This window comes from Nesoenas mayeri, assembly GCF_963082525.1.
Source record: "Nesoenas mayeri genome assembly, chromosome: 4".
NCBI lineage: Eukaryota > Metazoa > Chordata > Aves > Columbiformes > Columbidae > Nesoenas > Nesoenas mayeri.
Genome location: NC_137540.1, coordinates 26571160 through 26588748, shown reverse-complemented (window position 1 = coordinate 26588748; position 17589 = coordinate 26571160). Strand labels below are relative to the sequence as shown.

Genomic DNA, 17589 nt, shown 5'->3' with positions numbered 1-17589 from the left:
AGATTGAAGGCAGAAACTTTAAAGAACAAGAATAAGCTCTGATCAGAGGGTTATGATTGCTACTAGCATCCTAAGGATACTTAGAAAATCTGCATATAAAACAAGGCATCAAATATAAAAAGCAATATGCTATTAAACACATATTCTCAAGGAAAGTTATTATTGAAAAGATACATTTGAGCCATTTTGACTTCTTATATGCAGACAACTATAATAGAGATGAAAGACCTGGTAAATAGCTATGTCATACATTGGAAAATCCACAGCCAGACAATGAAAATGTGCAGCATTCCCAATAGAGCCCAGTGGCTTCTCCATCTGCTTGCAAGACCTTCCTAGGACCTTTAGGGCTAGCACAGTGTGAAAGAACCTTTTTCCAGCTCCTGCCACTGTAAATGCCTTGTTAACAGGTAATTAGGGGACTACTTAACCAAAAAAAAAAAAGTTATAACTTTAAAAAGCAGAATCTTTCATGTGTGTGTGTATGTGTGTCTTGAGGTGGACTTTGGAAGGTATAATGTTAAATTATGCAATCAGGTTATCAAAGTCAAGCTTATGTTTGCAATGTGGGTAACATCCACTATACGTAAAAAAACCTAGAGAAAACATTTTCATACACATATGAAAACCATATTTTAGGTATGATTTTCAGCATAATTAAGAAATGTCTACTTTCCAGATGGACGTGATGATAGAGCATAGAGGGGTCAATGAGGTCTGCTTGTTATCCAGTCTGAGGTCTTTGAAGTAAGCGTCAAATACTGCATGTGCTCTCTGCTTTTGTCTGTGTTCTGGATTTGGGCATGCAGTTCAGGTTCACAAAACTATTTAGGTGCTGAGAATGCAGATTTGTGGTCTTGAATCTGTTCTAGCAGAAGACTACAGGAATAAAACATTAAACTACAGATTTATCTTATTGGAATTAGGTGTTCGAAATATTTAGGTGCAATGAGACTATGAATAGTCATTCTGGTTGTTTTTAAAATGCTTATTTTAATGAGAGAAAACTCTGTAAAACTGTAGAGGAGTGGCTGGTCAGCCAAGATGAATGGCTTAACATCAGAACGGAGGATGTGCCCCAGAAGATATTCTCCGTCATGGGATGCTGTTAGAGACACCTTAGCAGGTCTCTGCCTGTTCTGCTACAGTAATCAAATTCTTTACGTGTTTATCTTTGCTCATCAGATGGGCCTTCTTGCTCATTTTATATCTATGAGTCCATCTCTGTACAAATAAAAGGCATCTATCTGTTTGAGATGTTTGACTTGGTTTGCATGTGAGCCAAATATCAGCGATAAGAATAGCAAACATAAAGCACCAGAGCAGTAAAAGTCTGGTAGCTGACCACATGTCCAGAACTACAGACACTTATTTAGAAATACACTGATAGTTGCAGTTATTTTGAAAATGAGCTACTCTGCATTGGAAAAACCAGCTAAGCCCCATGTCTATAGACACAGGACTGGAAATAGGAGATGGCAACACCTTTTTCAGCATTTTCTTACATCCACCTGCAGACAAATGAGAAGGGAAATTCTTTTTGCTGGTTCCATTCACTTTGGCAGAAGGCTATTCTTCGTTTTGAGGGAAAAAAAAAACCAATTTCCTGTTGGTTGCCCTCTTTCCTGTTATTGTTTGATACATAAAAGGCAAAGCAAAACAAAGAAAAACTACCTTCAAAACAGAATTGCCATTACTGGCAGTAGTTGTGATTGTGCCACATGAACGTATCAAGGTTTGGAGTTACATCCCACAGTTCCTTCACACAAACAAACCTTTCACAAACAAGAAACAGCAGTAGATAAAATGGAGGGCCACAACATTAGAGGGTTAACTAATAGTCTTTGTTTTTGAGAGATCACTTTGAATAGGACTTACTTTCCAAAAGTGCTCTGGCCATTGTTCTTACAAAGATATAAGAGATTGGTTATTCAAAAGGCTCATGTAATTTTAGTACATTTTGGTCCACATATACGTAACTTTTAGTAGGGACATTAATCCCAGTGAAATATGAGTAGCTTTCACTTCAAATGCTGAATGCTTCCCACTCTCCTGATATCTCCTTTAAGTGCAAATCACCTGAACGCAGAGGTGAATGAGTGTTTTTTTATCTGATAAAGGAGGTGTTATTGTAAAATTCATGGCTCAGAAATTCCATTAGAGCTATGAGTCTACAATGGCATCTCTTCATCCTTACTGATTATGTTGTATCCAGGATAAGTGGGGACACAGCACAAAACTAAGCCTGGCCATATGCAAACAGAAGGTGGTTATACAGGTATCCCTGAAAGTATTTCTCCAGTGAGAGTCTGAGAAAGAAGTTACCACTTCCTATCTACTCTCACCTAACACAGCATGTTATGATGGAATATTTTAAAATGCTGTGTCTTTTTTTGCAGGTCAGTTGCACTTGGAATGTCCTTTGGTCCCTCTCATCTGAAATAACACTAGTTACCATCTGTAACTTTAGACATAAATGTGTGTGAAAAAATGTTAAGACGTGTGCATGTCTTAAAATGCAATTGATTTGTTTCTTTCTGTAGTACCAGGACAACATTGTTGAACATGTAGTCAATACAGTATGGAAGAACTGAGTAACAGGAAGCTCAGTGTAACATCTAATATTGTTAAACACACATCAGGATTGGAGTTCAGATCTCTATTTCAGCAGTTATATGAAATGTTGGCATGAAGTACAGGACAGACAACAGAAGATATCTAGAAATAAACATGGACCCTGTATTACAAACTTACATATTAACTCTAGCAGACTAGTAGTATTCTTGCTAACACTGCACAATGCTGCAGAGGAAAATTCCAGATAGCTTCCAAGATGCAACATAACAAATTGAGGCTTTTTCTTGTGCTAAATTTCAGCATAACAGAAAATACTTTCCCCTTCCACTCCTTAGCTGTCATTTTCTGAAAACTACTTCGATACAGCCTGAGAGCATCTGAAGAGCTGTTCTAAAGCATGATTTGCCACTAACCCATTTTTTCACCACTTTGATTTGGACAATGCAATGTTCCAATGTGGTTGCATTTTACAGTTACTTCATGGTTATGAACACGACACCTAAATATGTGTTTATATGTCACTGAATGCTCTGTTATGATTTGAAAGGAGATATGGGTTCAATACTCATGTTTGTAGGAAAATTGTATTTCATTTTTGCATTGGCTTTCATTGAATCAGAGGGTACTTGTCAGACTGCTGACTTAGCTCCTTGTGTTCATGTTATTTGAGGTCTTGGAAAAAGTATTGTTAAGCCCCTTGATCCACCATTCCACCTGTCTCCGTTTATATCAATGTAAAATGTGTGCAGAAGTTTCCAAACTTAGAATGCTGATATATCCCAATGTCAGTGATTTAAGGAACTGTGCAAAAAAATGCTATGTACTCTTCAGCCATTCTGAAGGTTACAGGTTAATAAAAAAGATCCATGCTTTAGTGAAGGCTCATTCTTTGACAGAGGGATATGGTCAGTAAAACAAGTTACACAATAAAGTGTTTAACCAATTCTTTCCTGAGATTTTGTTAGAAAACAGCACAGGTCTGAAAGGGCCAGATTGTTCATCATAATTGTTCATCATCATTGTTCCTATAATTCTCCAGAAAGTTGTGATTTTGCTAGAACCACCTAAAAATAATGCTTATTTCTAATATTCTGACAAACCCAGAGGGCTTTTCTGCAAAATTATCTTTCTCCCGCTATCTTTCATGTAAGAGTTCTCCAGATAACCTTTAATTCCTAAAATAGATAGTCATTCATTTAAATTGCTAACAAGAATGCTGGTTTTCACTTACACAGATATCAGGAGCGGACGTGGGAAAATGCAAAACTTTTTTGCAAAAGCAGCAGCTAGTACAAATTTCAAGGTATCAAACTATTCTGTAAACTCACCTAAGTTTCATGTGATTATTCATGGAGAACCAAATGGTCTTTTTGAAAGACAAGATGCGTTGCCTTGACATTCTTCTAAATGAGAATTGCCTGCACATATTTTATGCTTGGACATGTCATTTATTTAGGAAATGTTTAAAAATTCAAGTCTGGAACAAAGTGAAGTGATTTTTTAGTTTGTCAAATATCCAGAAAACTGAAAATTGAATTATTCATACTACTCCCAGTAGGAATAATACAGAGTTGTGGTAAAATTGCTCACTTGAGAAAAAAAAATAGAACAGAAAAGGAAAGTTCATGGACTACAGAAGGATTACAAGACCTCACTCCAAGCTATACCAGGTGGATACTTGCTTCCAGAAGCAATGAGTTGCGAGGCAGAGCACAACCTCCAGCTACCCACTGAGAGTAGTTGGGTGGGTTGTAATCCAACCACCAGAGAGAGAAATTAATTAAAAGTAAATCATAGTGTTTCCTGCTGTGGAACTACATGATTTCACATTTAGTAAGGATCCAACCTCATACTTCCTTTTTTTTTTTTTTTTGAAGGCCTGTGTGCAACTTCACAATTCTTCCTGCATCTGATCTCCTATGTTACCAACTAATCAACAGAAACTTTTGAAGAGGAGAATGGTGCTTAATTAAGAAATTACTCTCAGGAGGATGTCAGCTCAAATGAGGAACTGCGAAAATTATGAAATGACAGCTCTTGCAAATGAGCAAGTCTTGGTCAGTTTTCTGGATCCTGGTGAGTAGCAGTACCTACAGAAAACCAGAACAGGACCTTACAAATCAGGTGTTCAAATCAGGCCCTTGGCTGTTTGAGCAGCCTTCCTCTTGGATGTTAGCCTAAGTGTATATGTCCCAAAATTTGGAGTGAGATGCAGTCCTGAATAGCATGGAAGTGTCAGTTCCTACTCACTGACTCAGATCCTTTGTCTGCATGAAATTGTTCCACTCTGGAGCTACATATATTGTGAGACTCAGATTCCTTGGTACCCATTCCACACTTTACCTTCTGTTTCTTAAGAATTTGGAAGCCAATTGAAATTGGAGGTGCTGTTTAGCTGTATGTTTGTGATCACTGCTGTATTTTACCAATCTGTATTTTTAATACTGAAGTCTAAATGAGCCACCTCATCTTTGTAAATTGATCTAAAATTTAAATTCTCTAATTATGAGCAAGTATGTGAAAAGAGTCCTATCTGGACGAATTGTGTTACTGTACAATACTAACCAGCTCGGCTTTTGAACAATACTAGCAAAAAAAATATAAAAAAATAAAAAAATGGCATGGCTGTAGGATTAGACTTGATGACTTTTTTGTCTGATGCCTTGAACTCCTTGTTTGTCCTTTGATAAGGAAATTTGCGCAAAACTTTATCTACTTGGGTGCTGGAAGGTTCAATCTTTTCAGGACAAAAAGGCCCAGAGTAACCCATAATAAACAAATAATACAAAATTCATTTTTGGCAAGGACGATCCAAGTTTTGTAATCTTCCTCAGACAAAATGGAAATCTACAAACGCCAGCTCTATAGTTAATGTTTTACAGAACCAGGTAGTAAAGAGTATATAAGCAAATGCTTTCCCTTCAATCTCCCTAGCTTTTCTGAATAATTTAGCCCACATCATAATCTGCAGCCATGAAGTGGGTAACATTAATTTCATTTATTTTCCTCTTTAGTTTTGCTGCATCCAGGAATCTGCAAAGATTTGCTCGAGGGGCAGGTAAGAAAGGACTAATTAGTTGTCTTTGCAGTCTTTATCATATCCATTTGATGACTTTAATGCAATTTCACAAACAATTCTTGTAAGTTTGATCCAAAGAGAACAGAAAATTTGGTTGACTTAAAAAACTGAACTAAGAAGTCTTGAAGAGATGGGTAGAATGCTCCAGGCAGTTACTTAACTGGGTGAGATGATATGCACTGGGCGGAGCAAGAATATGAATCTGCCAAGTTAATAATTTTGTATTCAAAGAAAGAAAATTCTACTAATGCTTACTCTAATCAGACTGTAGCTGCGTTCTTTTATTTGTAGTGTAGACATGATAATGTTGTTGGTTATGTAATGGTTATGGATGGGTATGTACCTGTTTGCTACCCCTTGACAGTAAGCTGCAGCAGTCATTTTGAATGTCTGAATTAAGTATGTGCTTACAGAGGTAGCTAGTGTATTAGAATCCCCAAAATTACATGCTTGGATTCCTTCAGAGAGATGAGCATGCGTAAGAGTTAGGTATCTGTAGACAAACAGGCAAGAATGTTCATCTGGGGCAACAAAGACTTCAAAGTGACCTGAAGAAAGCTCTAGATTCAAGTTCCCAGAAAAGCCGTACTGATTACCTAGGGTGGTGTACCCAAATGTGGGATTTTACAAGTGCTCAGCATTAGCTTTATTTCTTCCCAAATGATGTTAGTCTCTTAAGTATAAGAGATGAGTTAATGCTGAACACATCTGAAAACCTGGCCCAAGGTGCTCTGAACATATTCTTTAAGGAGTCTAGCACAGCAAGCATAAATTTTTGGGGTTTGTTTTTGTTTTTGTTTTGTTTTTTTTTCCTAGAGCACAAGAGTGAGATTGCCCATCGCTACAATGATTTGAAGGAAGAGACATTCAAGGCAGTGTAAGTGAATGTTCTGCTTACATTTTCTAATTGTTTTCCATCTCTGTTGATAACAGACAAAAAAGAGAAACTAAAATGCATTGTATGAGCTAGTGAAGAGTGTATGTCTCACCGAAACAGGGCATTGAGTGAGCATTCCTACTGTTAGTATAGAAAACCTATAAATATTTTAAGGCCTGCAGAACTCAAAATTACTTTCTTACTCTCTGAGAGAAAAGAACTCACTGCAAACCTTATAAGACTTGTGTTTCTTGTGTGAAAAGAAAATAGGTGTGAATAATACAGTTTCAATAACCTAGGATGGAAAGGAGTTAGGCTGGATTGAGACATTAACAAAAAGACCCCAAATCAACCTAAAAACATAAATGTGTGACAGGTTTTCTGGGAAAATTCTTTTTTTTTCTTTTGACACTGGTTTTGGGAATGGCAGAGGGCCCTGACAGGAACGTAAACTGTTGTGAAAGAAGGCAGCCTGAAGGTAATAATTTGTAACAATGGCAAAAACCTGCTTAGTTTGTGGCACTTACAGATATGCTGGTAAAAGGAATAGAAAACTCAAATCACAGTCACTTCTCTTTTGCTTCTAATCCATTATTCAAGTCTTTTGTTCTTGGTAAGCAAAATAAAAAATATTTTTCAGAAAGGAGATGTGAAGGATATGGGATCTGGTACTATACTCTTTATGTTACTTTGTTTAAGCATTTGTGCGTATCATTTGAACAAACAATTTTGATTCCAGAAGCACCTTTGAAAAGAATGACTGTTATGTTTCTTATCTCCCTGTTCCAAAACATTCTTTGTGTTTCAGTGCCATGATCACATTTGCCCAGTATCTCCAGAGATGTTCTTATGAAGGACTGTCTAAACTGGTGAAGAATGTTCTTGATCTGGCACAGGCGTGTTCAGCCAATGAGGATGGTCCTAAGTGCGCAAATTCACTGGTAGGCAGCTAACCCTTTGGTACTGTGTTTCTCCTCATACTATGCAGCTATCATCCTCATGAAAGCTTTATGCCTGAGCCTTTCAAGTGTTGCTGTTGTCACCAGCCAACACTCAGATTTTAGTGCTGAAACAAAGGAATTTTTTTTTGTCAGGTTCTGAAACTCTGCCTTTCAGAAGTACCTAAATGATCTGTGGAGCCATGTGTTGTAGCCCTAAAACCAGATTTTGGCACATTAAGTTTAGCATTGCCTGGAAATAAATGTTATAATTTAGTACAAATACGCCAGCTGCAAAATACAAGTCTAATTCTAGGTATTCAAGTGACCCAAGCACTTGGGTTTTTGCAGTGGGGTGACTTGAAAAGGTATCTGTGCTCATTTAAGGTACTTAGGTAAGACTTTTTCAAAAAAAAAACTCCTCCAAGATCAGGTATCAAAGAAGTTTGCAGGTATGAAAGATCCTTGAATGTCTAGCAGGTTCAGTCAGGCCCTTAAGCAAGTTAGTTCCTTGTGTTCTTACGAGCTCTAACATTCAGACCAAATTACGTGACTACATCAGTTCTCCCTAAAGGTTTCCCAAGCTGATCATCACGTAGAATATCGAATTCTTCAATTCATCAGAAAATTCACTTTGGTCAGATTATAAGTAAAAGGAGATCACTGTCATGCGTGGAGTATTTTAAATAATAATTTAAATTCTGTTGTTGCATTGCAACAGTTTTGATACTGGACCACATAAAATAAAACTTTAAGAAATTGTGTTGAAAACTGGATTATTCTGATGTGTGGTCTAAATCTTACTGAGTAAAAATTTATTTACTTTTCAGTCTGGGTTTTCTTTTAAAGATAAATAGAATGTACATTACCCTTTCTATAAACTATAATTCTGACCCCCAGTATTGTCCTTATAGCCCTCCATTTTCCTGGATGAAATCTGCCAAGTAAAAGAACTTCGTGACTCATATGGTGCAATGGCTGACTGCTGTGCCAAAGCTGATCCTGAAAGAAATGAGTGCTTCCTGACATTTAAAGTTCCCCAACCAGACTTTGTTCAGCCATACCAAAGACCAGGTGCTGATGTGATATGCAAGGAGTATCAGGACAACAGGGTGTCACTCCTGGGACAGTAAGAAAAATAGCTATTTTGTACTATTTAAATATTTGGTCATGTAGAAGGGGGACGCAAGGCTATACAGAGTGTGTGGACATGCAGGAAATTTGAAAAAGTTGTGTATCCTCATATCAACCTCATATCTGCATGTATAAAACAGCTGCTCAATCCTTACGTATCCAAAGCTCTGATCATGTTTGTTATTCCATGTTAGTATGGAATGCAACCTTCTAGAACAGGTTTTCCCATTCAAAAATGGGCTTTAAGGGATCACATTTTATAAATCTTGGGGGATTTTTTTTGCCTAAAAAAACATGGTGTTTCCAATATTGATTTAATGATTTACATGCTCCAGCTTTCCACTACCCACATTGGATCTGGAAAAGATATGAAGATAACAGTAAAAAAGAATAAAAATTGGCAATAAAATCTCAGTGAAATGGCCACAGATTAATTTTTAACACTCAAAATCGGAATTTTTACATATTCAGTAGTGCATTTTTAAAAAGCATATGTACGTTAAACTAAGTGGCCAACGATATAAGTAGTTCATTCTTCCATCACTATTATTGAGCCCTCCTTTGGAAACAATGAGATTTAGGAGAGCATTTACCATTAGCAGGCATTATTTCAGCAAAGTAGATTGTATTTCTAAACTAGAAATAAAAGTCATAGAAGCTGTAAGACACTTCAGGCCATTTGCTGTTGCTGTTCGAATATCTAACTTATGTTTTCCTTTTCCTTTTAGTTTCATCTACACAGTAGCAAGAAGAAACCCCTTCTTGTATGCCCCAACAATCCTCGCCCTGGCTGCTGATTATGAGCACGCACTTCAGACCTGTTGCAAAGAGAGTGATATCAATGCTTGCTTAGATGAAAAGGTAAACCAAATCTTTCACTGTGGATGAAAACTAAGCAGCTGGTCTGCAACATAAAGGTTTTTTTCTGATCTTAGCAGCAATTCTCTTCAAAGCAAGAAGTGATTTTATAAGGCAAATGTTAAATATCAGTTTATAATCTGAAATTTTGCTTTCCCATGGTGGTTTTCAGTAAACTTTGTGTATGGCTTCATAGAAACTAAGATGATAAAAAAAATAATATTTTGATTTTCTTTAAATGAAAAAACAAAATAATTAAACCATAGATAATTAAGCTTGTCTTTTTATCCTTTTGCTAACACATTATTAGGCAGCCAAGAGTATCATGCAGATGCACTGAATCCAAATAATGTGTATCACTTGGGATTTTTCATCTGTGGTGAAATGCAGCAAGAAGACATGCTACCAAAGAAACACTAGGGAAAGACCAATCTCACGCGACAGCCTAACATGCCCTTGCCACATCCAACATGTAGGCGTATAAGAGGTCTCTCCTATTCTTCCCCTATTTGTTGCCCAAGCAAATGGAGAAGAAAGAGTGAGAAATGGGTAGAATCTTCCTGTTCCTGCAAGTCTTTATATGAAGAACTTGTAGAGAAGTGTCAGAATTGATCTGATATGAATCAATAACAGATGATTTCAACCTAGCTTTACTTTTTAAATAACTGTAGACAAGATTTCATGTTAACCTTGAGCCTGGCATGAGCCAAACTTTCCCTTGGCTTCAAACTCAGCCCCAGTGACTTCCATGTAATCTCGCAGTGCTTTGAATGACAACGTATGGTCCTTTGAAGCCACTGGGTTTCAATGCAATTGAGGTATTTGGTCAATGTCTGTAGAAAAATTTCACCATGCCATAAGGTCTAGGGTACAGACTAGAAGTTAGGTGCTGGCTTGTGAACTGGTTAGGGTTACCAAAGGAATTCTCAGTTTGCTTGACTTTTCATCAGAGCTAACTGAACCAGAACCTGCTGTGTTTCTGAAGTGGGATTTTCAGATTTCCTTTTTTTCTCAGTTCACTAGATGTAATCAGTTTAATGTGACAATCTGCATCCTGTTACTGTAGGCAACTGCCATTAAAGAAAAAGCCAAGAAAGTAAGTGTGAAGCAGCAGTATGCTTGTGGAGTCCTCAACAAGTTTGGAGAGAGAACTTTCCAAGCAAAGTAAGTTCCAATCCATTTTTTATAAAAAGTAGGCTAGTTAACCTTAACCTGAAACTACTCAAGAAGAAAATATCAGTGTATATAATTCACTTCTATATGCTGAGTTTGAAAACTGCACTCATGATACCTCTTAGCATACTTTTGGCTAAGGACCATTGTCCAACAGAATAGAGATCAGCGGAACAGTCTTTCAACACTAGGCCAACAGTGATTTCTTAGCCTATTTATTTTAATGTATAATTTTATTCCAATCAGGTTTCACTGTAAAGACAGGATGCAAAGGGGAACCTGTGTTTTCCAGGCTGATAGTGAGTAAAAGATCAGTCATGAGAGTTCAAAAGAAATGAAACCAATCCAGGAGATGCAGAGTAATTTGACAGAGTATCACTAGAGATTCCAATGTATTTAATCTACATTTTTGCCAAAGCTGTTGTGATACCTACAGCTTTTAGTTGTAGGCATGTTGGTATTCAGCAATTAAGTTGCCAGTTTGAACCTGAAAGTAAGCAAAGAATCAGATTTGGCAGAATCACAGTTTTTGTCAAAGGTGCATTTTTAAGATTAAGAAAGACTTTTGCAATTAATAAGTGGGTCACTTGCCTAAGCTCAGAGAACTGCTTTCATCCTGTGGCTAGTCTAATACACTACTATTGACTAGGATTACCTTATTAGATATAGTCAGCTTTGATTTAAAGTTTTAGTTAGAACTATATGTGTCTGTGGTAAGTAATCTAGACATGCTTGACGCAAGAGTGATGGGGAATTGTAGAGTGTGATTCTTACATAGATAACTCTTCTTACATAGAACAGAGGAGTCATAATCATATTACTCTCTATTTTAAAGGAGTTCTGGGTTACTGGTGCAGGTGTATATGCCCTTTTTTTTTCTAGCCACCAGAAATTAGATGAGGAGAATGAATATTTACTTGAAACAATGCTGATCTACAGTACCATAAGTATTAGTGACTTGCAAGGTTTCTGTTTGAAATGGAGCTTTAAAGCAAGTGTATTTTTCTTCTTTTTCCATCTAGTAAACTTGCTCTCCTGAGCCAGAAATATCCCAAGGCTCCATTCTCAGAAATTGTTAAAATTCTCCGTGATATTAAGGGTACCTACAAAGAGTGCTGTGAAGGGGACATGGTAGAGTGCATGGATGACAGGGTAAGCTAAATATTTTTCAGAAATGTTTACATACTTGAAAAATGTTTGGGAAGACAATTTGTGCAGCTATTAATTCACAGCCCAAGGAACTAGTACTCAGCATTGCCGGAAGGCTCCTCAGCCACTGAAAAACTCAGGGACATCTCAGCTGAGTGTTATTGGAACTAGGTTTTGTACCAGTTCCAGATCTAGCACAGAGAGCAGAGGCAAAAAGGCCACAGTTGGGTTTTTTTTGCCATCCAGTTGTGTGTGCTGTCATTAATCCAGCTTTCCTGTAGTGCAAATGACCTCTGCAGGACAGTGTGCTTGGGAGAATTAGCAAAACTGTGCAATAGCGACATGATTTAAGTATTGCCTGTCCAGCTGCAACTTACACACACTTATTACAGCAGCTGGTGTCCAGTGCTGTTTTTTTGAAGCTCCGATGTTTTTTGTCTTTTGTCATCTATCAGAACTGAGCACATGACAGGATTGAAAAGATTAATCAGGCATCCTGGTGACAGACTGCTCAATGACTTTCCTTGGCTTTCCAGAGTTTGAGTTCTCAAAGTTTCTAAGATCAGGGAGGAAACATCATTCTCTCCTGTGGCTGTGAACGTCGTGTTCAATACATACAGGACATGCCTGTCCCTCTGATAATTCCCTTTTTTTGGAGACAGCTTTTCTTTAGACAAGTAGTAAGTAAATGGGTGACCTGAAGGAAAAGGGAACAGCCTGATAAAGAGAGAGGAGGTGAATTAATCTGCCTTTAAATTATTATCTCATGGCTTGTCTGGTAATATGTTTTAATTTTGCAGGCAGAGATTGTGGCCTATATGTGCTCTAAACAAGATGTTTTCTCAAGTAAAATCAAAGGCTGCTGTGAGAAGCCAGTTGTGGAACGAAGCCAGTGCATTATAGAAGCAGAATTTGATGACAAACCTGAAGGTCTTCCTTCACTAGTTGAAAAATACATACAAGATAAGGAAATATGTAAAAGCTTTGAGGCAGGCCATGATGAATTCTTGTCAGAGTAAGTAGTGCCAACAGTACACATGCTTGTATTTGAACACTCCTACATGTGATCTGCAGTCTTTTTGGGACTATGGCCTTTTGCAGGACTCAACTTTCTGATGTCTGATGTAACTAACGTAGTTTCTACCCTAGTTGAACCCTTAGCTTCACATTAATGCTTTGAGACTGTTTCTGTTTGGTATTGTACTTATCAAAGCTGAATTTATCAGTGCCTTTATTTTACACAGAGGCTTTACGCATACTGCCATACATTATCTGCTTAAGAAGTATTATGTCCTGGGGAACTGTTTTGTTCCTCTCACATTTACCCTGTTGGCAGACAACAGAATGACCAAATATTTTTTTTTCTAAAACAAGCAAACAGCATTCCAAGCTCATTGGCCACCTTACTTGATCTCATCTGAGAAACTGCCATTGTCAGTTACTGTGTTGTGCGTGAAGAAAGCAGCATGTTATTTGGAAGCTCTGATACTCACAGCCTGTGTGTCTTTCAGGTTTGTTTATGAATATGCACGAAGACACCCTGAGTTCTCCACACAGCTGATTCTGAGAGTTGCTAAGGGATATGAAACACTCCTGGAAAAGTGCTGCAAAACAGACAACCCTGCTGAGTGCTATGGAAATGCTGTAGGTGCAAAGCTTTGTTTACACATAACCAGAATGCTTAGTTGGTACTGATGATTAATAGCCAGTTAGTTGAATTATTCTATGGACTCCACTGCCTGTACCGTGTATGGCTCTTCATGGATTACGATGGGAACCTGCATGGTCAGCTCACATTAAAACTCCTAAACTTAGGCCTCCTAATCTTTAACTGAATTGCACTCAAGCCACGGCACAATTTGGGTCACGGACAGCTTTGGCTAAGAGACAGAGGATGTTGCTCTCCCAGTTGACAATCCTATACTGTAAAAATATTCACCCAATTTAAACAAACAAACAAACAAAACCCATAGTCTAAAAAGTAGACTCCAATGGGTAATTGATTTAAATTAAACGTCAAAAATCTTGCTGCTTTTTTAACTGAATATGTGTTAGAACTGAAGACTGACATAAAAAACAAGTCCTCCCTATGCCAGCCAGGCAATACTGAAGTGATCGGCCTTGAAAAGTGAGTGTCTTCTAGCTAATAAGGTTTAGAAGAGATCAAAAGGTGTATTTATATGACTGTTACCAGGATGTCCTACTTCAGCTTTCCTAATAAATTTATATGTTCTTGCAGCAAGAGGAATTGAACAAACATATCAAAGAAACTCAGGATGTTATAAAGACAAACTGTGACCTTCTCACTACCCATGGCGAGCCAGACTTCCTTAAAGCGTAAGTACTTTCTGATAAGTATTCTTGAGTGTAGACAATGATTCTGGCTGCTTCGGGCAAATTTATTTGGTCTTCTGTTTTCACTTCACTGGTCTAGCTCAGTAGACCATTCTTCAAATGTGAGCAAACAATCATTTTGATATGATTTTTTCAGAATTCTGATCCGCTACACTAAGAAAATGCCTCAGGTATCAACTGATACCTTGCTTGAAATTGGAAAGAAAATGACAGCCGTTGGTACTAAGTGCTGCCAGCTTCCTGAGGACAAACGCCTACCTTGTTCGGAGGGATATGTGAGTACATTTGTTTATTCTCTCTACTCCTCTTGGAGATTTCTTCTGTTCTCAGAAATGTCAAAGTCTGGTGAGACCATGAGCACAATCATTTTTCATAAACCCCAAGCTAAGCATCTACCTAACAGAATTTGAAGTCTGTTAATTTTTAATGGGTATGAGAACTTAAGTAGTTCTCTCTGATGGCAGCTTGTGAAAATTTTAGCTAAACTTGGCTCTCCCTCAGAAAGCAAACGTAAGTCAATTTGGTCTGTGGTAGCTTGCATTTGGAAAAGCTGAAGTCTGTTTGTAGCGCAATAGACAGGCAATTTGCAGATTAAAAAATGCCCAACTCAAGGAACACATATTTATTTAAAATTTTAAGACCGTGCCATTTCCAAACAGGTGTTTAGATCCAAGAGATTCCACTTCCAGCTGTGCTAGTGTGACACGAACATCATATACTTCTTCTGTTACTGTAGAAGGTGTAACTCATGTTTGTCCTTCCTCTTTCCTTCTCAGCTGAGCATTGTGATTCAGGACATGTGCAGAAGACAGGAGACCACACCTATAAATGATAATGTTTCACACTGCTGCAGCGACTCCTATGCTTACAGGAGACCATGTTTCACTGCCATGGGAGTAGATACTAAATATGTGCCTCCACCATTTAACCCTGACATGTTCAACTTTGATGAAAAATTGTGCAGTGCTCCTCCTGCGGAACAGGAATTAGGGCAAATGAAGTAAGCTAAAATAAATACCTTGTAGAGTAACTTCTGAACTGTTACACTTTAGGTGGGAGACAAGGAAGCTACAAAACCCCTGTTTTGTCATCTGACTGGGACTTCAGTAGCAACGGAGGGAAAACCAGATGGAACTATGTGTTTGTACTGAGCTTGTCAGTGCATAACATCATTTATTTCAGAAGAGGCAAAATAGGGTATTTTTATCAAATGAAATCTATGTTTTAGCTAACCAGTTTCATGTAGGTCCCCTGCCAGTGCAAGTCTTTGGATTTACTTAATTAAGACAACCTACAGATAATTTCAATAAGTTGTTTCCCATCTGTAACCGTGATAACAAAAAGCTAACAAATAATTGTGGTAGACTGGGAGTTTGGAGTCACCAACAGGCACAGGCTCCTCTAGGCAGGACAAAAAAGCCTCATAATTGAGCTGCATAGAGTGGTGTATTTTAAATTGGTAAATCAAACTACAACAGGTATCATTAACTATGTATTGTGGCTTTGTTTTCAGATTGCTTGTCAACCTCATTAAACGCAAACCCCTGATGACAGAAGAACAAATAAAGACAATTGCTGCTGGTTTCACTGCCATGGTAGACAAGTGCTGCAAACTATCAGATATTGAGACATGCTTTGGGGAAGAGGTATTTCCTATCTCCTTTTAAAAAAAATTATACAGGAAACTGGAAGCTCACTAGGAAACCACACACTATGAAAATGGTTCTGCAAACTCCTGTGGTTACTTGTCCATGCACTTTTACAGTAAATTTACCTGCAGAGCATAACATACTTCTTAACTGTGCAGACTATTGTCACAGATTGTAGTCACTGTACAATTTCACATGGAGATAAGAAGTTGTTGGAGATAATGTAGTCCAATTCTCTGCTCAAAGCAGGGCTAAAGTCTAGATTAGATAAGGTTCAGGGCCTTGTCTAGAAAAGCTGAATATTTACAAGCCATAGTTGAAAAATATTTTTGTGTAGAATTTAAACTCTCTTTCTAGCATATGTAAACTTCCTTTTTTGCTACATATTCTTATAGAACTCTGAAGGATTACCTGTAAAAGGTGCATCTGGATCAATTATCAAAGATGCCTAGCAAATAGAGATATACTGGCAGCAGGAGTCCAGCTGTTTATGTCCTATGAACAGTTATTCCAATTTTTTTTCCCCCAAAACTCATCAACCACAAATAAATTAATTCATGCCACATTCACTCATCTCTGAAGTAACCAAGAGAGAAGTTTTTCTGTGGCCATATTGCTGAACAAGAGCAAAGCCTTTGCAGGAAGTGTAGATGACAGTTTTGAACGTCAACCTATTTATTATTTGAAGCACAGAACTGTATTACTGACAGCTTAAACTGCTTATTGATTGAATTATTTTTTATTTATAATCAAAATATTGCCTGGGTAAATATGTTAGGAAGACTTAGGCAGGAATTATTTTGTCTGTAATTCACTCCAAAAGTTGATTTTCTACTTTTGCAAGACTGAAAAATACCCAAAATACAAGAGTGCACAGATTCTAAGGTTAGAAAGTGCCATTAGTATTATCCTTCAAACCATGACACAGACACAAGTTTAAGTTTATAAAAGTTCCTGCTCAAGCACTACATACTCTGCTCCATTGGTTTGTCTCTCACAACTGTTTGTATTCCTTTTTCTAGGGTGCAAACCTAATAGTCCAGAGCAGAGCCACATTAGGAATTGGTGCTTAACACATGGTAGGTAACAGCAATAATGCATATTTATCAGGCCATCTGTCTACCCCTCTCTGCCCACAGTTCCACTCATTTAACTCCTTCAACTGAAAAAAGCATCTAGCTTCCCTTTAAGCACCAGATATTTGCTTTTTCTAATGGGTGGTTTACCATCTGCTATTATATAGCATACAAAAAAATTGAAGTACTGCTAGTATGCTACCATTTTACAAAATAATCCTTTTTTTTCTCCAATATAGGTTGCCAGTGGGAAAAAATATGAAGAAAAATACTTCTATATAACTTCTACCCATTACCTTTTTCCCTTTCGTATTGAATGAGTATTTCTTAAATCTCCGGTGTTTTGTCAAGCCACATGCTTTTCCAGAAACTTTTCAATTCTATTACTTTGAAAAAAAATGAATAATAAATAAAAGCTTTATACATCTGCATCAGTCCTTGTCTGCTGCTGACTATTGTAAGGCAAAGTTCTGCAGCGCTCCCTACACAAAATGGTTGCCATCAGTAGTATACATGGACAGAGTTTCCATACTTCTTTTCCTGTTTCTAGCTCTTGGAAAGTATGTATGAGATAGTATGAATGGTGGTAAGATATTTAGCTAGGTTTTAATACCCTGAGATTCAATTACAGGATCATTTTATGCTTTACTTCAACAATTGTAATTACATAGTAAGAGGACAGTCAAAGGAACTGTTCAGTCTAAATAAGATGGCTTGCAACATG

At 37.5% G+C, this 17589-nt stretch overlaps 1 protein-coding gene across 1 annotated transcript; it reads left to right on the top strand.

The window, feature by feature from the left end:
* Window positions 1–5119: 5119 nt before the first annotated feature.
* Window positions 5120–16862, top strand: LOC308040169 (albumin-like; the record flags this gene model as incomplete). Its single annotated transcript, XM_080344032.1, has 14 exons — window positions 5120–5635; window positions 6473–6533; window positions 7342–7474; window positions 8386–8600; window positions 9334–9466; window positions 10530–10627; window positions 11659–11788; window positions 12586–12800; window positions 13297–13429; window positions 14025–14122; window positions 14277–14415; window positions 14917–15140; window positions 15654–15786; window positions 16812–16862. The coding sequence occupies exons 1-14, from the start codon at window positions 5551–5553 to the stop codon at window positions 16860–16862; spliced, it is 1848 nt and encodes a 615-aa protein (XP_080200158.1). The 5' UTR covers window positions 5120–5550.
* Window positions 16863–17589: the final 727 nt, after the last annotated feature.